The 27,972-nt window shown below is 40.7% G+C and overlaps 1 protein-coding gene across 2 annotated transcripts in view; it reads left to right on the forward strand.

Annotated features, from left to right (window-relative positions):
* Positions 1 to 27,972, forward strand: part of FAT3 (FAT atypical cadherin 3) — a 556,180-nt gene that overhangs the window by 437,039 nt on the left and 91,169 nt on the right. For both annotated transcript variants that reach the window (XM_047753634.1, XM_047753635.1), the window contains exons 7-9: positions 15,874 to 16,149; positions 18,635 to 18,845; positions 23,631 to 27,704. In XM_047753634.1, coding sequence (XP_047609590.1) covers positions 15,874 to 16,149; positions 18,635 to 18,845; positions 23,631 to 27,704 — 4,561 coding nt within the window. The remainder of the gene's footprint in view (positions 1 to 15,873; positions 16,150 to 18,634; positions 18,846 to 23,630; positions 27,705 to 27,972) is intronic.

Consider the following 27,972-nt stretch of genomic DNA (forward strand, 5'->3'; position numbering starts at 1 on the left):
ATAAATGGGTGGGGTTTTTAATTTAATCTTACTGGAGTATAAGTTGACTTACAATGTTGTCTTAGTTTCAGGTGTACAGCAAAGTGAATCAGTCATATGTATAAATATATCTGTTCTTTTTTCTCATATAGGTTATTACAAACTATTGAGGACAGACTCATGGTGGCCAAGGGGGAGGGGGGAACAAGTGGGATGGACTAGGAGTTTGGGGTTAATAGATACAAACTATGACATTTGGATTGGATAGACAGTAAGGTCCCACTGTATAGCACAGGGAGTTATATCCAGTCTCCTGGGATAGACCATGATATAAAGTTATATATATATATATATATATTTTAAAAGGGAGTTCCCACTGTGGTCAACCAGTGAAGAACCCAACATAGTGTCCCTGAGGATGTGAGTTTGGTCCCTGGCCTTGTGCAGTGGTCTAAGGATCCTGCATTGCCACAAGTTGCTCACAGATGTGGTTTGGATCAGGCATTGCTATTGCTGTGGCGTAGACCAGCACCTGTGGCTCTGATGCGACCCCTAGCCTGGGAACTTCCATATGCCCCAGGTGTGGCCATAAAAAGAAAAAAAGTATATGTGTGCGTATATATAGGACTACATGTATATGTGGGATTGAGTTACTTTGCTGTATGGCAGAAATTGGCACATCATAAATCAATATAGTATAAATAAATAAATAAATAATGAGGGGAAAATAGATGATTAATGAGATCCCACTGTATAGCACAGAAAAATATATTCAATAGTTTGTACATGGGTGTTGTTTTAAAGTGTTAAGTTTGTGATAATTTGTTATACTAGAAACAGGAAAATAATTCCCTGGTGTCGTCCCCTTTAAAGATAAGGAAATTAAGGCAAAGCAGGATTAAGTAATTTGAGTAGTTCAGGGTGAAGATGCAAGCAATTGGATCTCAACCACTACGCTGTGCTGCCTCTCAAAAGTGAGATTAAATCTTTGCTACCTATTCTAAGGCAGGAGGAGACACTCGCTTGGCTGTTAGTTATGATGGGGACACATTTTAGATGGCTGCCCAGTAAACATGGCACCACCTGTGGCCATTCCAATGTCTCATAGCCCGTCATACATAGTGAGAAGAGAGCGAAATCCCACACCCTCCCTTCCACCCGTGGAGCTTATGGGTCACAGAGAGACATATTTCCAAGGATGAGAAATGAGGAATTTGAACAACTTCCCCCACCCATCTACCAAACCTATATGAGCTATTGCATTTTCATAGCAGATTTAAATCTAGAACCTGGTTTTTCAAAAGACCAGTGGATAACACCCACTACTGGCCCAGTACCACTTAACAAGCTTCATTTCCCTGTCACCTTGGGAGTAGTGAAATCCAGTTTTATCATGACATTCATTTTTCCAGTGAGGCTAGACTGGTCAGGTGGCTGCCCTAGGTGTACCCTGGTAAGGAGGTACAAACTCACTTCTTCCTTCTCAGAATCAGATACCGTCTCATCTTGCGCTTACATAGCTGTGAATACAACATATACAGCTTAGGTCATTAGGTGAGGCATTTGGTCCAGTGGAAAGAGCACTGACCCTGAATCAAGGGACCAAGTTCAAGTCTGCACTTCAACACCTGCTGCCTTTGTTACCTTTGTATGCAGAGGGTAGCTGAATCTCTGTGAGACTCAATTTCTTCTGCATAATGGGAATGAGGTCTTACATACCTCATGGGTGGCTGTAAGAATAAAATATTATGAGGTATCTTGAGACCTGTGATGTGCTGGACACATGCAGGTTTTATTATTGAAGTCTCTTCTCAACTTAAAATCAAAATAATATACCTACTAACTATAAAATATTTTGTGTGTGGCTTTTATTGTTATTCATGAAAGACAGCAGAGATATTCATGCCCAAATAATCATCTAAAAACTACATTGATTTGATTTAAGGGCTCGTCGTATGTGCTTTTACGGTTTTAATATGCTTTTCTTATTCAAGTCCTGCTTCGATTTATAAAGATATGAAAATCAGCTTGTCTTTGTATGCGCCACAGCCAAACCTGAGATTGAAAATCTCTTTCAGATAATATCCACATTTCTTAAGCCCCACAAAGGCAGTTCATTGAGATCGGCCGCTAAGTCTTCCTGCCAACGGATCTGTGTCCTCTGGGGCTGGGAGATTGGCGACATGCATTCCCGGCTAGCCTTGCCCTTGACAGCCATGAGGAGTCCATTCGTCTTTCATCTGTCAGTGATGTGTTAGCAGTTCCTAACTGGCCTTCTTCCTTAAAAAGCACACTTTGCCTTGAAGGTTGGGACTTGGTCTTACCCTTTCCCGCCCCCTTGCACCTGCTTGTAGGGAGGTGGAAGATAGAGACCAATAATTTCTGCTAATGCTGCTCCCTGATCCCCTGGATCAAGGGTCTCCCAAGGGACACCCTCATCAGGGGTTTCCTCTCACCTCCCTAAACATTATCTCCCTCTTCGCAGGTGAAAAAGCACTGGCCCAAAGCTTCCTTGGGTTATTTCGGTTGGGACAGGGCTGGAATAAATTCAGTTAATGATGAAATAAAGCAGCAAGCCAACTCTACCATAAGACTTTCTGTTTTAAAAATAATAATGATAAAATCTCACTGTATGTAATAGGTCTGTGTCTGATAACTTATGAGTAAATCAGGCTTTTGAAAATGGATTCCAGTTTTAAAGGCATCAGGGAACTTTCTGTTCAGAATAATCCCGTGATTAATGTTCCTGAAGTGAGAATGGCCATGTCAGTTATCTATTTTGTTAATTAGGTTCTCTGTATTCAAGGAATGCAATGTTTACATATATACTTCTTCACATGTATGTTCTGTACATTTATACTTAATGTGTATATAATATAAGTGTGTGTGGATATCATATAATGACATGACTATAGAATTTCTCTCCATAGGACATAAGTTTGAGTATGGCCTTGCCATTGAGACTTGGGCACATTCCTTAACGTCTCGTATTCTCATTTTCCCCATTGGTAAACTAGAGATACTAAAGTTTAAGAATGAACATGAGGACTTCCCTGGTGACCCCAGTGGGTTAAGGATCCCACATTGGCACTACTGTGGCTTGGGTCACTGCCGTGGTGCAGATTCCATCCCTGGCCTGGCAACTTCGATATGGGGTGGGTGCAGCAAAACAGAAAGAAGGAAGGAAGGAAAAAAGCAAGCAAGAAAAACAAAGTGCATATGATACAGGTTTTTATACTGTAAAAAAAGCACATGCTGACATAATTTTTCTCCTCATGCATTAAAAAGCAAAACCTGTAAACTTGGAGAGAATGCAGAGGCCCCATCCTTGAGATCACACCCACAGAATGTTTTAAATATGGTTTTGAAATGCCAGCAGAGGCAGGACAGAATTTTCAGTAATTCAGGATTTAATTGGTTCGAATAAAAGACAGAGGACTTACCCTCTAACTCACCCCATGGACACTTCCTGCCATGAGCCTTTATAAAGCCAGGCTTGGCATCTACCCAGATTTAGCTCAGACGAGCCTGCAGAACCCAAAGTGTTTGTGGTGGGCAGCACTGAAGGCAGCTCTGAGAGCCTTCCCACACTCAGGTTTCTTCCTGCTTTGAGTCCATTGTGCTTCTCGGGGCCTTTCAATTACCATTTCGAACACAACATCTTTGAGAGTTACTTCGCTTTCTTTGGCTGTTCAGGAGCCCACAAATGGCCCCAACTGTGGGAAATAAAAAGCAAATGAGGAAAAGGAAGTCTTTTACTGAGAAACACTTGTTCTGACTGTAGATTAGGCTCAGGATAAAGCAAGCAGAAAGAGGCAAGCTTTTCAAGAGCACATCAACTTTGAAACTTCAGGAAGGTCAGGGCAGGCTTGCTGGCCAGGAAGGCTCTTTATTCTCGTTAGTATAACTGCTCCTGTGAACACAAATATTTTAGCATCTTGACTAAGTTAACTGGAACTTTTTAAAGGAAAGAATTGACATCCAAAAGAATCTAGCACGGCTTTCCAAATACGGTGGAGATAAAACAATACCGCAAACTCTATAGCCACGCTTGTCTAAACTTTTTCTACCATAAACTACAAGCGAATCTTGTCCTCATGTCAGGCTCATTCCATGGCAAGTCATCCTGGCATGGAGGTTATAGCACCACCCTTTTCCTCTCCAAAAAAAAAAAAAAAAAAAAAGCACCCCTCCACCAAAGTGATGCATAGTAGAATTATTTATAAGAACAACCAGGGACTAAATTTATTCCTAAAGGTAAATAATCTTCTAGAATGCAGCCAAATGCCTGCATCACTTAATGGAGAACCACCAAAGGTTTTCTTATTAGTCAGGAATAAGACAAGAATATCACTATTTCCACTACTATGTAGCATTGTGCTGTATTAGCCAATGCAGTTAGCGAAGACAAAGCAATTTGTGTGATAAGAATTGTAAATAGATAAACTGATACTATATGCATACAGTATTATTGTATATTAAAAAGATCAAAGGAGTGAATGGAAAAACTGCTTGAAATGATAGGAGAAATCAGCAAAGTAACAAAATATAAATTAACATACAAAAATCTATAGCCTACATATATAGCATGCCCCCCCCCAAAAAAAAATCAGTGAAAAGGCATGATTAAAAAGAAGACCCTGGAGTTCCCGTCATGGCTCAGTGGTTAAGGAATCCGACTAGGAACCATGAGGTTATGGGTTCGATCCCTGGCCGCCCTCACTGGGTTAAGGATCCGGCGTTGCCGTGAGCTGTGGTTTGGTTGCAAACAAGGTTCGGATCCCGCATTGCTGTGGCTCTGGGGTAAGCCAGTGGCTACAGCTCCGATTAGACCCCTAGCCTGGGAATCTCCATATGCCACGGGAGCGACCCTAGAAATGGCAAAAAGACGAAAAAAAAAAAAAAAGAACCCATTTAGCATAGGACATATATAAACTTTAAAAATTGTTCAAGACCTATTTGAAGAAAACCGAAACACCCCTGAAAAAAAAATAGATTTGAACAAATGAAAAAGGACAAACTATGTTCTTGGAGCAGAAGACACCATCATAAAGATATCAGGTCTCGGGGGGTTCCCGCTCAGTGGGTTAAGGAGCCGATGTCTCTGTGAGGATGCAGGTTCGATCCCTGGCCTCGCTCAGTGGGGTAAGGATCTGGCGTTGCCTCAAGCTGATATGGATGTGGCTCCGAACCTGAGTTGTGTGGCTCTGGTGCAGGCCAGCAGCTGCGGCTCTGATTTGACCCCTAGCCTGGGAACTTCCATATGCTGCAGGTGGGGCCCTACAAAAAGGAAGAAAAAAAATCAGTTCCCAGACTTCCCCTGTGGCCTGCAAGGCATTATCACTGCTATGGCTCTGGTTCAGTCCCTGGCCATGGAACTTCCACATTTGCATGGGTGTGCCAACCAAAAACAAAAAGAAAAAAGAAATCAGTTCCCCCTTAAGTAGCCTATACTTTTCACGTAATCCCAATTGAAAACGCTATGAAGTTTTTGTCAGGTGCTATACAAGTTGATAGTAAAGTTAAATTAGAACAAGCAAAAATAGCCAGCAATATCTTGGAAAAGAACAAAGAGAAGCCCTGGCTTTTCCAGACAATTTAATTGTAATTAAGGAAATATCAAATCACCATGTTGTGCACCAGGAACTAATATAGTGCTGTAGGTTAATTATACTTCAAAAGCAAACAAATAAACAAACTCATAGAAAAACAATAGGAGATTTATACTTATGGAACAAATTGGATGACGGCCATCAACAGGTAAAAAATTCCAGTTATAAGTACTAAGGATGTAAATATACAACATCGCAAATATAATTAATACTACTGTACGTTATATGTGCAATTCGTTGAGAGTAAATCCTAAGAGTTCTCATCACAAAGAACAATGTTTTCTTTTCTTTTCTTTTCTTTTTTTTTTTTTCTGTCTTTTTGCCATTTTATCTTGGGCTGCTTCCACGGCATATGGAAGTTCCCAGGCTAGGGGTCAAATTGGAGCTGTAGCCGCTGGCCTACACCAGAGCCACAGCAACGCGGGATCCGAGCCACATCTGCGACCTACACCACAGCTCATGGCAACGCTGGATCCTTAACCAGCTGAGCAAGGCCAGGGATCGAACCCGCAACCTCATGGTTCCTAGTCGGATTCGTTAACCACTGAGCCGTGCCGGGAACTCCTGTTTTCTTTTCTTTAATTTTGTGTCTATGAGATGATAGGTGTCTAATCATTCATGAGGTATGGAGTAAAATCATTGTGCTGTACACCTTAAACTTCTACAGTGCTTTAGGCCAGTTATGTCTCAAGAAAACTAGAAGGAAAAATATAGCATAAAGCCTCTATAATTAAAACATTTTGATGTTGATGCATGCAAAGACAGATAAACCAATGGAACAAAATAGCTAAGCCAGAAGTACACTATTTGCATATGTCAATTCAGTATACAGTAAAAGTGGCTTCTCAAATCAGTGGGGCAGTGGTGGTCTTTGAAAAAGTAGCCCTGAATAAATGGAAAGCCATGTGGAAAAAAAAAAAATCTGGGCCCGTTCCTCCCATAATATACTAGGAAAAATCCCAAAGGGATTAGAAATGTAAATGTAAGAAAAAGAAACATTTAAGTTCTATTTTTTTAAATCAAGTGTGATCACCTATAACCCAGAAATGTAGAAAATATTCAAAACTATGTCTTCACATCCAGAAACAATGAGGGAAAGACTGAAGTATTCAACTACATGAAAATAAAAATGAAAACTTTGCTTGCAAAATAAAGATAAATGACAAAATTGCAAATACTGGCATTTTATGTCACCATGCTTCCATAAGAAAGAGGAAAAAAAGGCCATCTGACCTAGAAGAATGAGCAGATATAGTTTTAACAGAAAAAGAAATACAAGTGGCCCTTAAATATGTGAAAAATGTTCAACTTCACTCATAATAAGAAAAAGGAAAATTAAAAATGTACTGAGATGCCATTTCTCACCTATCAGATTGTCCCAAAGCCGGACGTTTTACTGCATACCCTGTTGGCAAGGCTGTGGAAAGATGGTCATTCTTATATATTGCTATAGAAATGTGAAGTGACAAAACTTATGGGTAGGGGCAGAGGAAGGATCTAACAAACCTTTATAAGCACTTCTTTGATCCAGCAATCCCAATTCTAGGTACCCAAATATATTTTAGTAAAAATATGAAAAGACACAGGCGCAAGGCACTTCATTGCACATGCATTCTAAAAGCAAAAATAGAAAACGTCTTAAACAAACATGAATAGAGGATTAACTATGATACATCCACCTGCAGAATAGTATTTCTGAACTGCTATAAAGTGGTCTTCATGATATGGGGCTCTCCTGTGCCTTGTAGGATGTATGGTAGCTTCTCTGCCCTCTACCCGCTAGGTTCTAAGGAAACCCCTCCCCCGAGCTGTGACAAGAAAAAAATATCTCCAGACACTGTGAAATGTCCCTAGCAGACAAAGTTATCTTCATTTGAGAACTAATGATATTATGTTAAGGGAACATAATTGCATTAGTGTATGCAATACATTTATATAAATAAAATGGATGGATAAAACATGACATTAAGGGGAAAGAATGGTTAGCATAGGAGAAGGAGGGAATCCATGATAGGGAAAGGTACAGAAGCTCAGCTTAACTATAACTTGTTTGTAAATTTAGCATTGATGCTTTTCCATATAATATAAAACAAAGGAAAAAGTTTTTTAGAAAAGCAAGTCTAAAATCCCAAAGTAAATGGGAGTAAATGAACTTACATGTGTATCCAATGGAGCATATTGCACAGGAAAAGAACTATTCTAAGTGACTTTGCACGTGCTAATTTGACTATATATCCCTGGTGAAATGAATCCTAAGGACATAAAGAACTTCAAAATAATATAAAATTATTTTGAATGACCATAATTGTAATGTAATTTTAATAACAGTGAGGGTGTTATTCGGAGACTATGTGTGCACGTGTTTCAGATGAAGTGGTGAAGAATTATCATGATGTCGTTGAGCATGAGAAATTCCATCATGGGAGAAAGAACATACGCACGTAGAAAGAAGGCGATTTAAAAAAAAAAAAAAACTTGACAGGCACCTTAATTTGTTTTTTGTTTTCTTTTTTATTGAAGTGTAATTGACTTAACAATATTGTATTAGCTTTAAGTGTACAACATAGTGCCTCGATATTTTTATACGTTACAATGGGATCACCATGAATTTGTCACCATACAAAATTAATATAATATTATCAACCATGTTCCGTTTGCTGTATATTACATTCTGGTGACATTTATTTTGTAACTAGAAGTTTGTAAATCTTAATCCCCTTAACCTATTTCATTTATCTTCTCACTTCTCTCCCTTCTGACAACCACAGTTTGTTCTCTGTATCTATGAGTCTGTTTTGTTACGTTTGTTTTGTTTTTTAGATTACATACATAAGTGAAATCATATGGTATTTGTCTTTCTCTGACTTATTTCAGTTAGCATCATAATACCCTCTATTCCATCTATATTGTCACAAATGGCAAGATTTCGTCATTTTTCATAGTTGGGTAATATTTCATTGCATACATATACCGTACCTTCTTCATCCATTCATCTGTTGATGGATACTTAGGTTGCTTCCATGTCTTGGCTATAATAATGCTGCAGTGAACATAAGGGTACATATACCTTTTCAAATTAGTGTTTTTCTTTTCTTAGGAGAAATATCCAGAAATGGAATTACTGGATCATATGGTAGTTCTATTTTTAATTTTTTAGGTACCTCCATCCTGTTTTCCACAGCAGCTGCAACAACTTATATTCCCACTAATAGTAAACAAAGTTTCCCTTTATCAACATCCTCACCAACTTTTATTATTTGTGGTCTTTGTGATAATACCCATTCTGACAGATGTAAGGTGATATCTCATTGCGGTATTGATTTGCATTTCCCTGATGATTAGTCGCATTGAACATTTTTTCATGTGTCTGTTGGCCATCTATATGTCTTCTTTGGAAAAATGTTTTTTCAGGTCCTCTGCCTGTTTTTTAATTTTTTTTTTTTTGATGTTGAGTTGTATGAGTTCTTTGTATATTTTTTGTATTAACCCCCTTTCAGATATATCATTTGCAAATATCTTCTCCCATTCAGCAAGTTGCCTTTTTGTTTTGTTGATAGCTTCCTTCACTGTACAATTGTTTTTTACTTTGATGTAGTCCCACTTGTTTCTGCTTTGGGCTTTTTTTCTTTTTTCTTTTTGCTTTTGTTCCCCTAGTGTGAGGATATATGTGCAAAAAAATATATTGCTAAAACTAATGTCGAGGAATGTTATGCCTATGAATTTATTTATTTATAATTCTTAAGAGTTTTGTGATTTCAGGTCTTTAATCTATTTCAAGTTTATTTTTGTATATGGTATAAGGAAGCAGTTCCGTTTAATTCTTTTGCACAACTGTCCAGTTTTCCAACACCATTTATTGAAGAGTCTGACTTTTTCCCATTGTATATTCTAACCTCCTTTGTCATAGATTAATGGACCATATAAGTGTAAGTTTATTTCTCGGCTCTCTTACTGTTCCATTGATCTATGTCTCTGTTTTTGTGCCAGTACCTTACTTCATTGATTTATATAGTTTTGTAGATAGTTTGCCATCAGGAAGCATGATACCTCCAGCTTTGTTCTTCTTTCTCAAAACTGTTTTGGCTATCCAAGGTCTTTTGTGTTTCCATAAAAAGTTTAGAAATATTTGTTCTATTTCTGTGAAAAATGCCATTTTTAAATATAGAGATTGCATTGAATTATAGATTGCCTTGGGTAGTATGGTCATTTTAACAATATTAATTCTTTCAATCCAAGAACATCGTGTATCTTTCCATCTGTTTGTGTTGTCTTCAATTTCTTTCATAAGTGTTTCTTTAGTTTTCTGAGTATAAGTCTTTTACCCCCTTGGTTAGATTTATTCCTAGGTATTTTGTTCTTTTTTGATACAGTTGTAAATGGAATATTTTAAATTTATCTTTCTTATAGTTCATTTTTGTGTATAGAATACAGCACATTTCTGAATATTAATTGTGTATCCTGCAACTTTATGAATTTATTTATCAATTCAAAAAATTTTTTGGTGGTGGTGTTAGTACTTTCTATATATAGTATCATGTCATCTGCAAGCAGTGACAGTTGTACTTCTTTGCCAATTTGAATTTTTTTTTATTTCTTGTCTGATTTCTGTGGCTAGGATTTCCAAAACTATGTTGTATAAAGTGGTGAGGGTGGGCATTCTTCTCTTGTTACTCATCTTAGAGGAAACATTTTCAGTTTTTCATCTTTGAGTATAATGTGGGCTATAGGTTTTTCATACATGGCCTTTATAACATTGAAGTGTATTCTCTTCATACATACTCTCCATGTTGAGCATTTTCATCATAAATGGATGTTGGCTTTTGCCAGAAGCCTTTTGTACATCTACTGAGATGATCATTTGATTTTTGTTCTTCAGTTTGTTAACATAGTATATCACATTGACTGATTTGCAGATATTGCACCATCCACCCTTCCATCCCTGGGATAAATCCCACTTGATCATGGTGTATAATCATTTTAATGTATTGTCTAATTCAGTTTGCTAATGTTTCATTGAGGGCTTTTTGCAACTCTGTTCACCAGTAATATTTGCCTATAATTTTCTTTTAGGGGTTGTCTTTGTCTGGTTTGGGTATCTGGGTTCTGTACCTTGTAGAATGAGTTCAATAGCATTCCTTCCTCTTCACCTTTTTGTAATATTTTGAGAAGCATAAATGTTTACTCTTCTTTAAATGTTTTATAGAATTCACCTGTGAAGACATCCAGTCCTGGACTTTTGTGTGTTGGAAGTTTTTCTGATTAGCGATTCAATTTCTTTACTGGTAATTTGTCTGTTCATATTCTCTATCTTTCTGATACAGTCTTGGGAGACTCTTAAGTTTCTACGAATTTATTTCTTCAAGGTTGTCCACTTTTTTGATGTAAAATTTGTTATAGTAATCTCTTATTATCCTTTGTATTTTTGTGGTGTCAGTTGTAACATCTCTTCTTTCATTTTTAATTTTTATTTGGGCCCTCTCTCTTTTTTTCTTGATGAGTCTAGCTAAAGGCTTTTTGTGTTTCATGAGATAGGCTTACATCACTACATACACCCCTCTTAAAATTGCTTTGGCTGTGTCTCACAGATTTTGGATCATTATATTTCCATTTTTGTCTCCAGGTATTTTTTTATTGGTCTTTGATTTCTTCAGAGACCCATTGGTTATTTAGTAGCATATCATTTAGTCTCTATGTGTTTGTGTTTTTCATGGCTTTTTTTTCTTGTGATTGATTTATAGTCTCATTGTGTAGTGGTCAGAAAAGATGATTGATATGATTTCAGTATTCTTAAGTTTACTTAGACTTGTTTTGTTGCCTAGCATGTGATCTCTCCTGGAGAATGTTCCATGTACAGTGTATTCTGCTGCTTTTGAATGGAATGTTTTCTATATATAAATTAAGTCTATCTGGTTAATGTGTCATTTAAGGCCTTTGTTTCCTTATTGATTTTCTGTTTGAATGATCTGTCCGTTGATGTAAGTGGAGAGTTAAAGTCCCTTACTATTATTGTATTACTGTCATTTTCTCCTTTTATGTTTGCTAATACTTGCTATATATATTCAGGTGCTCCTACATTGGTGAAATATATATTTACAATTGTTATATCTTCTTGTTGGATTGGCCCCTTTAACATTATGTAATGTCCTTCTTTGTCTTCTGTTAGAGTCTTTTAAAGTCTATGTTATCTAATTTGCTATTCCAGCTTTCCTTTGATTTCCATTTCCATGGAATGCTTTTTTCTATCCTCTCACTTTCAGTCTGTGTGTGTCTCTAGATCTGAAGTGAGTTGCTTGTAGATAGCATATATATGTGTATATAGATAGCATATATATGTATAGCACATATATAGCACATATATATATACACATAGCATATACATAGCGTGTATATATATGTGTGTGTGTGTGTATCTTGTTTTCTTTTTCATCCATTCAGCCACTCTGTGTCTTTTTTGGGGTGCATTTAATCCATTTTCATTTAAAGTAATTATTGCCATTTTATTGTTTCTGGTTATATTCATAGTTCTCTTTTTTTCCTTTTCTTCTCTTGCAGTCTTTCTTTGTGACTTACTGTCTTTAGCATTTCTTTGGATTTCTTTCTCTTTATTTTTGTGTATCTATTTTAGGTTTTGGATTTGTGGTTGCCATGAGGTTCATATATAGCATCTTATGTTTATGGGTATCTATTTTAAATTGATGGGTATCTCTTTTAAGTTGATAATTTCTTAAGTGAAACATATTCTAACAGCCCTATGTTTTTATTCCCTTCCTCCCATATGTTTTTAACAATATATTTTATTTTACATCTTATTATTCTGCACATTTCTTATCTACTTATTTAAGATATAGATGATTTTACTGCTTTGGTCTTTTCACCTTCCTTTTAGCTTTATAAGTATTTGATCCACTACCCTTACTACATTTTTGCCCCTGTGGCATGTGGAAGTTCCCAGGCCAGGGATCAAACCCATGCCACAGCAGCGACCAAGGCCATTGCAGTGACAATGCCAAATTATTAACTTGCTGAGCCACAAGTGACACCCTCCCTTGATAATTTTTTTTTAATTTCTATTTGTGTCTTTTTCTTTTCCACTTAGAGAAATCCCTTTAACATTTCTTGCAAGATTGGTGTAGTTGTGATGAACTCTCTTAGCTTATTCTTGTCTGTAAAACTCTTTATCTCTCCTTCAATTCTGAATGATATCCTTACCAGATAGATTATTTGTGGTCGTATTTTTTTTTCCCCCTTTCAGGGCTTGAATATGTCATGCCACTCCCTTATGGCCTGCAGATTTTCTGCTGAAAAGCCAGCTGATAGTCTCATGGGAGTTCTCTTGTTTATAGCTAGTTGCTTTTCTCTTGCTACTTTTAAGATTCTCTCTTTATCTTTAATTTTTGACATTTTAATTGCAGTATGTGCTGGTGGGAACGCTCTGTACTTCCCGGCCTCAGATATCTATTTCCTTTCCTAGATTACAGAAATCTTCAGTTCATATGTCTTCAAATATGCTCTCTGCCCCTTTCTATCTCTTTTCTCCTTCTGTGACCTCTATAGTTTGAATATTAGTATGCTTGATGTTGTCCCAAATGTCTCTTAGATTATCCTCATTTTTTAAAATTATTTCTTTTTCTTTTCAACTTGGGTGATTTCCACTACTCTCTTCCAGTTCACAGTTCCTTTCCTCTCTATCATCTAATCTACTATTGATTCATTCTAGAATTTTTTTTTTTTACTTCAGTTATTATATTCCTCAGCTCTTTCGGTTCTTTGTATTTTCTAACTATTTGTTAAACTTCTGTGTTCATCAATATTTTCCCCAATTCATTGAATACCTTTATGATCATCACCTTAAATTCTATCAGTGTAAATTGTATTGCTTAGTTCTTCTTCTGCATTTTTATCATGTTCCTTCATTTGGGGTATATTCCTGTGTCTCTGCATTTTATCTTGCTCTCTCAGTTTGTTTTATGTATTCAGTAATTCAGTCATGTTTTCTGATATGGGAGAAGTGGCCTTGTATAAGGGATGCCCTGTGGGACCAGCATCACACTCCCCTCCAGTCACCAGGACTGTTTTTTATTGGTGCCTCCTATGTGGGATGCATGAGCCTATCTATTGTGGCAAGGCTGACTACTGTGGATGTGCTGGTAGGCAGACTAGCCTTTAGCCCAGTTGGTCTCCAGGCCCTGCTTCATGCAGTAGCTTTTGGCCCACTGGTGAGGGGGGTCGGGTCCCAGTACAGCTGTCCATATGGCCAAGGAGGGTCCCAGGGATGAGGCCAGCCCACTTATGGAAGGAATTGTTGATAACTTGATTTTGTAAATTCATGAAATAAAGTTATTAAAGACAAAACACTTTCCTGACTTTGTCCACTGAAAAAAAAAATAGCAGAGCTAGCAGCAGTAAGCATTCCTAGCACGAGACTGTGGCCTCTAAATGCCCCTGGTAACTAAAAAGAAACCAAATCTTTTTGGAGAAATGGACAACTCAAGCCTGGAGCAGCAGAAAAATAAATTAGATGACCTTGAAAAAATTACCAGTAGCTATTACCAGAAAGCAAGGAAACTGTCAAAGTTTACTCAGATTGTGTCAAAACATAACAAGAACCAATCTGAGGATGCTCCTCATGGCCAAGGAAGGACCGTTTGTGCATCAATAAGTATAGTAACTACAATGGACAGAAACACATCAGATGTGATTAAATTCATGAGCTTATAATGACACTTGAAGAAAATTACCTCATTAATGCTTTAGGAGGAGCTGGAGAACCAACTCATTATTTTGAAATGATAAAGGAAAAGAGTCATCCTTCCTTTTCTACATGACGTATACTTCAGAGTAACAAATAATTGAAGAAAAGTTTCTCTTAAGAACTAGTCTAGCTAAAAAATGAAGAAGAAATCATAGCATTAAAACATTGCCATTTTGCATTTTTAATGAATGAGTGCTATATCTGTGTCATGATCATCAGTGGCTGCTAACATTACAGAACAAGATAGAGAACCAGATACTGTATATCTCCAGATGGAAATACACTAGATCACCCATGAAGGATTTTTTCTTAAAAAAAAAAGAAGAAGAAGAAGGAAATTGAACATGAATTTTATTGTCTCCTACATAAAACTACCAATGTATAAGATACACAGGGAACTGAGGAACATGAAGAACAAAACCATAGGAATATAGTGAGCAAAATTCAGACTGTGGGAACTAAAGAAGAAGTGGCTCAGGTTTTTGAATGCCGACAATAACAACATAAAAATTACAAGGAAATAGATAGAGATAGAGGGAGAAGCTATACATTGAAAGATAAAGGAAATGCCAACCAAATGTAGTATTTGTACCTTATGTGCTTATTCTGGTTAAAAGAAACTGTGAAAATATACATGTATATGTACCCAAACATATATAGCACATTTAAAGAAATTATAGAAGTATGCACACCAATCAAATATTTAATGACATTTTTGGAATTGCTGTTTACTTTGTTTAGATGCAACAGTGATTTTGTGTGTGTGTGTGTGTTATAGGTATGTTTATTTTAAGATTTACTTCCTTTTAGAGATGTACACTGAGATCATATGATAACTGGGATTTGCTTCAGAATAGTATGGGAGAGCAGGTCAGGGTGAATGGGCATAGAAATGAAACAAGATGGGTCCTGTATTGATCATTGTCAAAGCTGAGTGATGAATACATCTCTCAAGGGTTACTAATCTATTGGTTTTGTATCTGCCTGAAAATTTTTGAAACAGAATGCTTTATAAAAAGAGACAACTTGGGAACTTCATATCATTAGTCCCATGTTCTTTGCTAGATACCTCCCACCAGAAAGAGGGCCACCTCTGTATTCACGCCTCCCTTTCCTCTGCCTCTTCTTTATTACTCATCTTTTCATTGCTTCCACCTTAAGCCCACTATAAAGAGCACATAACGAGAATGTAACATAATAGGAACTTAACCAACCAAGGTCACCTTGTGATGTCTTATATCGTGCCTCAAATAACCTCATGGAATTACCACCCCCAGGGGCTGTCTTTTCTGTTCAATTAATAGTGAGACTATTGATCACCTGAGAGTTTATGTTCCTGCTAATGGGAACCACTGGTTTATTGTCAACCTCTAATTACAGAGCGCTTTCATAAGAATATTCTTACATATGAAAGAAGCTGCTAGAAGCTGGGATCCAAGGTCATAGAGGGAAGAGAGCAGGAGGGGACCTCTTTTATTAGCAATGAGTAAACTGTCACTCATCATCACTCTTGTCTTCTTTTAACTATAGGTGTTTATCAAAGTGCTAGATAATAATGATAATGGCCCAGAATTCTCTCAGCCAAATTACGATGTCACAATTTCCGAGGATGTGCTTCCAGACACGGAGATATTGCAGATTGAAGCCACAGACAGAGATGAGAAGCACAAGCTAAGCTATACCATCCACAGCAGCATTGATTCCATCAGCATGAGAAAATTCCGGATCGACCCCAGCACTGGCGTGCTCTACACGGCCGAGAGGCTGGACCACGAGGCCCAGGACAAGCACATCCTCAACGTAATGGTAGGAACAGCCTGCCTAACACACTTTCCCAGCAGAATCACTGACCATCCAAGGCACACACCTTAGCCTTCAGATGTATAGGCCCTTACCTTTTGTGAGTAGTAGTGTTCTTTTTAGAGCAGGCTTGCATGCATTCTTGCCTGTTTAGTTCAAGGAGGAGTTACTACTGTCAGATAGTGACTCCTTATTTTTACCAAGCTGAAATATTAGGTGAGCTCTACAGACAGTGGCCACTCAGTAAAGACTGCTGACAGCCTGACTGGAAGGGAGAGCTACAGGCTGTGTATCTGTAAATCTCCCAGTCTGGGGTATTGCTTTGTATCCAGAAGGTTCTGTGGAAAAGTTTAAAACAAGATTCTTGAGAAGTTACTCAGAAGGGTAATTATGTATTCAGCTTGTGCACTGCTCAGTCCTTGGAAGCATTTGGAGAATTGATGGATTACTTATGGCCCTGACATTGGACCTGGTGGTAAATACTGGCCCACAAAAGGGATCTCAAAACTCATTGAGGCCTGCAGAGAATAAGTCTGAAGTTGGGTTCATGGGGTCTCCGAATTGAGTAAAAGTTGCTTTCATTTTAAAGTGAAATCTGTCTAGGTTACATAATGGGGAAGTAAAGGTTAATAGGAAAAATCCTTGATGAGTTTATGACCTAAAACCTCTCCCTCTAACTACCCAAGAGCCCCGTGAGCAATGGCACAGGCACTGCCTAACAGACCCCCCCCGCCGAGTTCCTTAAGACCAGGTAGGAAAACAGAGACTTACTTAATCTTTGCACCGATTGGCTTTAAAATATACTAAGATGCTCCCAATTCTCACGCAGCTGAAAGTCCTATTCCACTAAGTGCTACTACCTCTTTCTTTCCAAGTCTGGAAACCTCTCTAGGCCAGAGGAAACTTGAGTGCCATGCCTTTGGTTTTGGCTTCCAGATGAGACTCCAAGGAACAGAATGGGGACTCATAGGGTTCATCAGATCCATCCCTCTGGCCATTCATTCATTCATTCAACAGGTATTTCTCAAGCACCTTCTGTGTCCTAAGCTCTGTTCTAGGCACTGAGGATATAAAAGAGACAAAGTCCCTGCACCCTTGGACATGCAATTGGAATGGATCTAGGTTTCAATAATCCCAAAATACAGAGTCCAGCTTGGTCCTTGGGGCGGGGGGGGGGGGGGGGGGGGCGGGGGCAGGCTGGTCTATAGACAGGGAAACTCAGCACACTCACTGGGTTCATTTGCACAGATTTCTTTGAGAGCAGAAATCTCCTGCCAATGACTATCCCCATTCTCATGATTCTTCAAGTCATTCCTGTGCATTCTTTCCTTAGAAAATTCAGAATTCAGTGTGGCTTCCCTGTATCATTTATCATTTATGTAATTGAATATTTAAGTGAACAATTCCTTTATGTTGCCTTTCTCCAAGCTAAGCCTTGTTAGTCATTTTGCTCAATTTCTTCTAGGTACTATTTCTGAAAAGCCCTTTCCGTTTGACAGATTTTCTTGGTTTATTTTCTAATTTCTTGACATCTCTCTGAAGTTAGGGAATCCAAAATTGAACAAGCAGAAAGCACCCATTTGATTAGGGCTACCTACAGTGATAGCAAAATCTTGTGTTACAGAATTGATTAGTTGCAAGCTCCTGCCAAACCAGGGAAAACTTGAATGCAGTCAGGCAAGGTTCTTTGGTGGTTTCACAGTGTGGAGGGGGTCTCACATAGTAGAAATTAAGATCCAGGTCATCCCCCTAGTGGTCAGGGTTCTCTCTTAGTTCTAAGCCTTTATTTATGCCTGAAATATATGCCACACACCACCCCACCACCAGCATCTTACCACCTCTGCTTGGTTTTGTGACCTCTTCCAAGCTAGGCTACATTCTTCCTACAGCTTGTTCATGTTCTACTACTTAACTCTGGGCCTTGTATCTGTCCACTTGCCTGTTTGGATTCCTCAGTCAAAGGTTCTTGCAGGCAGGGACTGTTTCTAATTCACTGCTGAACCACCAGAGTCAGTCCTGGGACTTGATAGATAATAGATGATAATAAATGTTTGTTGAATGAATGAATGAATGAAAGTGCCTGCATTGCATTCATTAATTCCACATTTTAGTTTCCCCTTTACAAGTGCCTCCATCCACCATTCCATTAGCAACTGTATATATAAGATACAGGGCTGAGCGAGGAGGGCCAGAGGGAGGTGCTATGTTTGTGATACCTAGGCATCCGTTCCACCAACATGGACTGAACACAGACCAGAGACCAGGCATAATTCTGAGCAATAAGGACCACGTGGCCCCAGCTCGCAGTGTGTTTACAATCAATGTCCCCACTTGATGATACCACCGTGTATTGAGCACCTACCCTGGGCCTGGGGCTGGGTCAGGCACTCTGAGTGCGGTATGTCATTGTGTTTTCACTGTAGGCATAGCCATGTGAATTCTTTGCAACTTAAAGATTTTAGTGCTACTGCTTCTTGTATTTTGCCTAAAGGTCAGAGATCAGGAGTTTCCTTATCGAAGAAACTTGGCCCGCGTCATTGTGAATGTGGAAGATGCTAATGATCACAGTCCTTATTTTACCAACCCACTGTATGAAGCATCTGTGTTTGAATCGGCTGCTCTGGGATCAGCTGTTCTGCAAGTGACGGCTCTGGACAAAGACAAAGGGGAAAATGCAGAACTCATATATACCATAGAAGCAGGTGAGAGCTGGTGCAGATCACAGCATCATGCATGGCGTGTGACCCTCAGGGGTATTTATCACCATGTAAAATTCCTATATGTACCGCTGGAATGTCTCCAAATGAATTTTTGGCCAAGTGACTGCCCTATTTGCATGATGATGGTATATAAAGTGCTGGCACTTCAGTGATGTGTTTTCCATCATTGACAGCGAGGAAAGAGTTTCCTTTCACTGCGTCAGTCTCAGATTTTTTTTCTGGAATGGAGAAGAGAGAAGAATGTGTAATAAACTCAGTGGATTTTACTTATGGGTCAACAAGCCATGGCCTCAGACTAAAATAACCAAAGCCTCCCATCATTTGAGGGCTGCCAGACAGTTCTGTGAATTGAATCTTAAAGGCTGTGGTTTACTTGTCAGCAGGTGGGCCACGGGCTTCAGAAATTCCTGCACTCTGCTGATTAGCTCAAACTCACTTCATTAGAGGTGATCTGAGTAGCAGAGGAGTCAGTGAATACTGAACTGTCTGCTTAACCTCACATAAATAAACACAGGCTCTTGTGTTGTTAAATTTGAGATTTTTTTAAAAAATCAATTTTAATGTCTAGAAGGCAAGACCATAGCCTACTGATGGTTCAAAGATGAACAGTTAGAGAACACGTCTGACAGAAGGAATGAGTGTCCAAGCAAGGATAGGACTGTAAGCCTAAAAATTACGTTCTCCGTTATCTGCTCTATTTCCCTTCCCCTCTTCTGTCATTTTTGAATATTCAAGCCGCATATTTCCAAAATGTTCTGCAGCATTACGTCTGTCATGCATAAGGCCAAATGCTGTCTCCTTTCATGCCAGCCCTGGAAAGCCTTCTTTCCCTTGATTTAAATATGGAGCATTTTTGTGAGTGGTTGAATTAAAATATGAATGGTAGAATGACAGTTTAGGACATATATATATATATATCTAACGACCTTCTTTTTTAAGTCCCTGTATTGAATGACAAATTTAAAACTGCTTCCTATATTAGGCACCCACATTTTGCATGAGTCTGTGCTAAACGCTATCCAAAAAAAAAAAAAGACATTGGTTTATAACACCCTGGTTCCCCAAGAGAAATCACCCATTTCTTTTCCAGATTTCCGTGGAACTTCCTTTCAGCCTAAAACCTGACAATACGTTTATGTAAATACTATTTTGCACTTCTTGTGTATCATAGGACATGTTAATTATTTCATTATACAACCCTTGTTCTTTTGGTTTCCCAAATAATATAGAGAAATTTTAAAATACAGATGTTTGAACGTTGCAGAAAATGTCACCCATTCCAAGAGCTCTTTATATTCTTTCCATAGTTCTTCCTTCAGGTTATGTGATTTTTCTTTTCTCCACATTCATTCATGCATATACATTGTTTCATGTAGTTGTAATCATTTAGATATAGGGTTTTATTTCTACTTTTCTGAACATCTTCTAAGCATTTGTCTGTGTGTCTACGTGCTTTTTATATTTGTCATTAAGGCCACCACGTCTGCTCCTCTCAGATAGCCAGGCAATTTTTAAACCAATTTGGAGGTTCTCAAAGAGTAATTTAAGGGTAATTTACCATCCAGCTGAAAATTCTGCCTCACTTATCTTTCATCCTCCCCAGACTATAGTCTGATGCTGAACAGAGAGAAAGAACTCAGTTATTTCAACAGTGGAATAAAACTAAAGTTATTTCCTTAGAACATCTTTTATACAGAAAATCTGAATTTCCAGAAAACTCACAGGAATCCTTGGCATCTCAAAAAAAAAAGCAAAAAAAAAAAACCTTTGATTGGATATGTCAGAAGGTAATGAGAATGACACTGTGTGTGATAAATCCACAAGAAGTGGACACTGGGCCCCTTCCCAGACAGACAGACCTGCCCTTGACCTGGCCTGGTTCTAGTGAAGCCAAGTTTCTTCCTGGATCGGGGTAGGAGACAGACAGATGACAGATAGTTGGTGTAAAGTACTTTTTATTTAAGTGCTCTCACAAACCTCAGAAAAGCAAGATTTCATTCTATTTACTGATGGGCCATCCATTTCCTATCTCCCACCTGGCCTAAAGTAACAATTGAAGCTTTTTATTTTGGCCAGAAGGTGAAATTTGAGGGCAGGATTCCAGGTCTTATGTTTAGTTCCAGTTTGATGTTTGGTGCTGACAGTACTCGTGGGGGGCTCTGAGATGGGGCAGTAGAGGAAAGTCCAGGACTAAGAGTTGAGTTGGGATGGGGGCATATTGGCCCCTAAGATGCATACAGATAAAGAATTAAAATATTTTCTGCATCTGCCTCTCTCAATCATTCTGTGCCAGGCACTGTGATGGATCCTAGGTAGGTAATGCTAAGTAAGATAAGCACAGCTTTTGCTCAGTGGCTATGGCTATTGGAAGCCATAGATTCCATGAAAACAGTCAGAGTTCAGCTTCCAAAGATTCAAGTGGAGCAGAAAAGAATAAGCAAGAAGTGGATTCTAAGAAAGCAGGACAGTATGTTGAAGAGGGAGAGAAGCAAAGAGCCCATTTGGAGCTGATGTTTGAACACAACATCCTGGAGGGGCCGGTAGGTAGCAAGCAGATCAGTGGCCACAGGAGGCAGGGTTGGGAGGCTCCACTCAAGGTCAGAAGCTGGCCCTCCTTCATCCCCGCCGTATATATCTTGCTATGTCTGTATGGAGCCTAAACTAAGAAAAGACTTACCTGGAAACTCCGTATGGGACACCATAAGGAGGATGTTGCTTTCATCATTCGGGGTCATCATTCAGGGTCACGTGTTAGTGCCACTGCGGAAAGGTGACTAAGGTGTCTTTTTGTTTTCCTCCCCTGAGTTACTAAAGTGAAACAATTCCTGCCTCCTCGTGAGGGTCTATGAATCACATCTTGAATCGCACTCAATTCCATGGGGCTCTTTATCAACAGTTTGTGAGCTTGTTCCTGAGGTCATTGACCTTCTTCCAGTTGTCATTGTAAATGGTGCTTTTAAGTGGCCAAGTAAAAAATCCTGCTGACCTCAAAGATAATATGGTTTAATGTCCACATTTGGGGTCTAGAATCACTTTCTTTACTTCTTTGTTAGATTGAGTCCCTCTTGAGAAATAAGCCAGCATCCTATAGAAATAGATTTTATGTGAACAGGACACTTTTGTTTTCAGATATGGAAAGTTTAGTTATGAAGCGTGTAGTAAGAAGTACGTAAGAGCCGTGTTTGTTGTATGTTGTGATAGACACATCATGTAACTGCCCTCTCGATCCTGGAGCCTGTCCTAAAGATAATGATATCTAAACTCTCTATATGTTGCCATTCTACAGCACTTTAAAAAGAAAGAAAAATCCAGATATAATTAAATAACCAAGGCTTTTAGCTTGTGATGTAGGAGGATCTAGACACACAGCATGTATGTTCTTTAAGAAGTATGGAAAAGCTGCACCAAGGGTGCAAAGAACAGCATGGTACAGGATTCTGCTTCACACTGTCCACCACCTTCAAGCCCCATTCTTTCTGTTCCCCTCGCTGTGTGTTCCTCATTCTTTCCTCCTATTTTCCTCATCCTCAGCAATCTCAGATTTCACACCACCGCATAATAACTTCGAGGAGCCTTAAACTTCACCGTGTCATGGTTCACAGCCCTTCCCATTGTAGACACGTCCAAGAGGGGGCCAGTGGCTCAGTTTCATAAGGGTTACGCCTCAAGGTCTTGGTTTTGATGCTGCTTCAGGTTGTTCAGTTTTCTGCTTCACCAGAAAGCTCTGAAAAAATTCCATGAATAGAATGGTTATAGATGGAAACAACTGCCTTACCCTTTTTTATGTCTCCTTTTATGTCTCTGCATGCATGTGTGTGTCCATTGGGGTTCGGGAGACTAGAAGAGGAGTCAGAAAAAAATATTCACAGCTTACAAAGCAGTGACTTGAGAAGAATTCTGCATGCCTGAACAAGCCCCTCGCCCAAGTAGTACTTGAGCTGAACTTGGTTTTGAGGGGATGAAACAAGACCAGTTCCATACCTTTGGGACAATCTTAACCCAGATGACTGCATGACAGTGTTCTGGCATGATACCTACAATGCTCTTTCTCATAAGGTGGAACACAGAATTTGGCACTGACTTCAGGGTAAATGCCTTTTTACCAGTGGCCTTGGCATGTGTCAGCCCAATCTGTTCCTCTTCTCACAAGGCTGGAAATAAGAAAGTCTGAAGCATTCTTTACAGCGACGTCTTTCTGACAGACTTTCTTATTTCCCAGTTTGAATGTACACAGTGCTGTGTTCTTATTCACCTCCATTCAAAAGCCACTGATCTGAAATGTACAATTTATTGGAAAACTCATTTCAGTCACTTTCGAATACCTGTAAAGGGGAAGTCTCTTGTTTTTTTTAGTTATTGTTGTTGGTGGTTCGTTTTTTGCTTTTTAGGGCCTGACCCATGGCATATGGAGGTTCCCAGGCTAGAGGTTGAATCAGAGCTGCAGCCACCGGGCTACACCACAGCCACAGCAACGTCAGATCCGAGCCACATCTGTGGCTTGTACCACAGCTCACAGCAACGCTGGATCCTTAACCCTCTGAGCAAGGCCAGGGATCGAACCTGCATCTTCAAGGATCCTTGTCGGGTTTGTTAACCGCTGAGCCATGAAGGGAACTCCATCTCATTTTATTTCAGAATGAGGTGAAGCGAATACACATGATTATACTTCCCACTTGCCATGTTGTATAAGGGGGCCTTTAGATGAAGGGTTAACCTCCAGAAAATGACCCACTTCAGCTCACGGCCCTGTTGATTTCTCTGTTGCAGGGAACACTGGGAACACATTTAAGATCGAACCAGTCCTGGGCATCATCACTGTCTCCAAAGAGCCGGACATGACGACAATGGGTCAGTTTGTCCTGTCGGTCAAAGTCACGGATCAGGGCTCCCCCCCCATGTCTGCCACGGCAATCGTGCGCATCTCTGTCACCATGTCTGATAATTCTCACCCCAAGTTCACTCACAAAGACTACCAAGCCGAAGTAAATGAAAATGTCGATATTGGAACATCCGTCCTTCTAATCTCCGCCATTAGTCAATCCACCCTCATTTATGACGTCAAAGATGGAAATGTTGATGGCATCTTTACCATCAATCCATATTCTGGAGTCATCACCACGAGGAAGGCACTGGATTACGAGCACACTTCCTCTTACCAGCTCATTGTTCAGGCCACCAACATGGCAGGGATGGCTTCCAACGTCACAGTCAATATTCAGATTGTTGATGAAAATGACAATGCTCCAGTTTTTCTCTTTTCTCAATATTCGGGCAGCCTAAGTGAGGCGGCCCCCATCAACAGCATCGTCAGGAGCTTGGATAACAGCCCACTGGTGATTCGAGCCACGGATGCTGACAGCAACCGGAATGCTCTGCTTGTGTATCAGATTGTGGAATCCACGGCCAAGAAGTTCTTCACCGTGGACTCCAGCACAGGTGCCATCAGAACAATTGCCAACCTGGACCACGAAACCATCGCCCATTTTCATTTTCACGTGCACGTGAGAGACAGCGGTAGCCCCCAGCTGACTGCAGAGAGTCCCGTGGAGGTCAACATAGAGGTGACAGATGTGAACGACAACCCCCCTGTGTTCACTCAGGCTGTGTTTGAGACCGTCTTACTTCTACCTACCTATGTTGGAGTGGAAGTCCTGAAAGTCAGTGCCGTGGATCCTGACTCCGAGGTGCCCCCTGAACTGACGTACAGCCTAATGGAAGGCAGCTTGGATCATTTTTTAATTGACTCAAGTACGGGAGTGCTCACCATAAAAAACAACAACCTCTCCAAAGATCACTACCTGCTGATAGTTAAGGTGTCGGATGGAAAGTTCTACAGTACTTCCATGGTCAACATCTTGGTTCAGGAAGCCATGGACAGCGGCCTCCACTTTACACAAAGCTTTTACTCCACCTCCATCTCAGAGAACAACAGTAACATAACCAAAGTTGCCATTGTCAATGCCGTTGGAAATCGCCTTAATGAGCCCTTAAAATATAGCATCTTAAACCCAGGAAACAAGTTCAAGATAAAATCTACCTCAGGGGTCATCCAGACCACTGGAGTCCCCTTTGACCGTGAAGAGCAAGAGTTGTATGAGCTGGTGGTGGAAGCCAGCCGCGAGCTGGACCATCTTCGGGTGGCACGGGTGGTGGTCCGGGTTAACATTGAAGACATAAACGACAACTCTCCGGTCTTTGTAGGCCTCCCTTACTATGCTGCGGTGCAAGTGGACGCTGAGCCTGGCACTCTGATCTACCGAGTGACAGCCATCGACAAAGACAAAGGTGCAAACGGGGAAGTGACCTACGTCCTACAGGATGACTACGGCCACTTTGAAATTAACCCTACTTCAGGGAATGTCATTTTAAAAGAAGCCTTCAACTCTGACTTGTCCAACATTGAGTACGGAGTCACCATCCTAGCCAAAGATGGTGGAAAACCCTCTCTGTCCACATCCGTGGAACTTCCCATCACTATTGTCAACAAAGCAATGCCTGTGTTTGATAAGCCCTTTTATACAGCATCCATCAACGAAGATGTCAGCGTGGACACCCCCATTCTAAGCATCAATGCCACCAGTCCAGAAGGCCAAGGCATCATATATATCATTATTGATGGGGATCTTTATAAACAGTTTAACATTGACTTTGACACTGGGGTCCTGAAAGTTGTTAGCCCTTTGGATTATGAAATTATATCTGTTTACAAGTTGACAGTAAGAGCCAGTGATGCCCTTACTGGTGCCCGAGCTGAGGTCACTGTTGACTTGCTAGTTAACGATATAAATGACAACCCCCCTATTTTCGATCAACCTACGTACAATACAACATTATCAGAAGCATCTCTCATTGGAACGCCTGTTTTACAAGTTGTCTCTACTGATGCAGACTCCGAAAACAATAAAATGGTCCATTATCAGATTGTCCAAGATACTTACAACAGCACGGATTATTTTCACATAGATAGCGCAAGTGGCTTAATCCTGACGGCCAGGATGCTGGACCATGAGTTAGTGCAACACTGCACTTTGAAAGTCAGAGCAACAGATAGTGGCTTCCCATCACTGAGCAGCGAGGTCCTGGTTCATATCTACATCTCCGATGTAAATGACAACCCTCCGGTCTTTAATCAGCTCATTTATGAGGCATACGTGAGTGAATTAGCCCCCCGGGGCCATTTTGTAACCTGTGTACAAGCCTCTGATGCAGACAGTTCTGATTTTGACCGATTGGAATACAGCATCTTATCTGGGAATGACCGGACGAGCTTTCTGATGGATGGCAAGAGTGGCGTCATCACCCTGTCCAACCACCGGAAGCAGCGGATGGAGCCTCTGTACAGTCTCAACGTGTCTGTCTCTGATGGGCTGTTCACTAGCACCGCCCAGGTGCATATCAGGGTCCTAGGGGCTAACCTCTACAGCCCTGCCTTTTCGCAGAGCACCTATGTTGCTGAGGTGAGAGAGAACGCAGCCGCTGGGACAAAGGTAATTCACGTTCGAGCCACGGATGGGGATCCAGGGACATATGGGCAGATCAGCTATGCCATCATCAATGACTTTGCTAAGGATCGATTCCTCATCGACGGCAATGGTCAGGTCATCACAACAGAAAGGCTCGACCGGGAAAACCCTCTGGAAGGAGACATCAGTATTTTTTTGAGGGCCCTCGATGGTGGAGGGAGAACAACTTTCTGCACCGTGAGGGTGATTGTGGTGGATGAAAATGACAATGCCCCCCAGTTCATGACGGTGGAATACAGAGCCAGTGTCAGGGCAGACGTTGGACGGGGTCACCTGGTCACTCAGGTCCAAGCCATGGATCCAGACGATGGAGCCAACGCGAGGATTACTTATTCCCTCTACAGCGAGGCCTCCGTCTCGGTGGCTGACCTCTTGGAAATCGATCCCGACAATGGCTGGATGGTCACAAAGGGCCATTTTAACCAGCTGAAGAACACAGTACTGTCCTTCTTTGTCAAGGCGGTGGACGGGGGCATCCCAGTGAGGCACGCCCTCATCCCCGTCTACATCCACGTCCTGCCCCCCGAGACGTTCTTGCCGTCATTCACCCAGTCGCAGTACTCCTTCACCGTCTCAGAAGATACCGCCATTGGGAGCACAGTGGACACCCTGAGGATTTTGCCCACTCAGAGTGTCAGGTTCAGCACAGTTAATGGGGAACGGCCAGAAAATAACCAAGGGGGTGTCTTCATCATCGAGCAGGAAACGGGCACCATCAAGCTGGACAAACGTCTGGACCATGAGATCAGCCCAGCCTTCCACTTCAAGGTAGCAGCCACCATACCGCTGGACAAGGTAGACATTGTGTTCACCGTGGATGTTGACATCAAGGTACTGGATGTGAATGACAACAAGCCGCTCTTCGAAACCTCAAGCTACGAGACAATCATCATGGAAGGGATGCCCGTGGGCACCAAACTCACACAGGTGAGGGCCGTCGATATGGACTGGGGAGCCAACGGGCAGGTCACCTACTCCCTCCACTCGGATTCTCAGCCCGAAAAGGTGATGGACGCCTTCAACATTGACAGCAACACAGGCTGGATCAGCACCTTGAAGGACCTGGATCACGAGACAGACCCTGCGTTCACCTTCTCCGTGGTGGCCTCCGACCTCGGGGAGGCCTTCTCTCTTTCTTCCACGGCGCTGGTCTCTGTAAGGGTGACGGATATCAATGACAATGCCCCAGTCTTTGCCCACGAGGTGTACCGAGGGAACGTGAAGGAGAGCGACCCCCCGGGCGAGGTGGTGGCCGTGCTCAGCACCTGGGACAGAGACACTTCTGACATTAATCGTCAAGTCAGCTATCACATTACAGGTAAGACTCTCCTCTTCTGTTATCCCCCTGCCCTCTGCTTTCTGGAGAAGGATGGAAGGTGGATGGGGTCAGAGAAGGAGAGAAGAAGGAAGATGAGAAGTTGCCTTACCTCTCTGGGGCTGAGGAAAAGGCCTGAGTAGATGCAGTTTTTTAGCTCTTACTCACTCAGCCTTGGTTTGGAGTTCATTGGTTTACCTATGCCAGATTACTGCGATTGGTACCCAGTACTTAGCTCACCTTTTATCATTTAAAAAGAGAGTCCAAGAGT

The sequence above is a fragment of the Phacochoerus africanus genome, chromosome 11 (genome assembly GCF_016906955.1).
Source record: "Phacochoerus africanus isolate WHEZ1 chromosome 11, ROS_Pafr_v1, whole genome shotgun sequence".
NCBI lineage: Eukaryota > Metazoa > Chordata > Mammalia > Artiodactyla > Suidae > Phacochoerus > Phacochoerus africanus.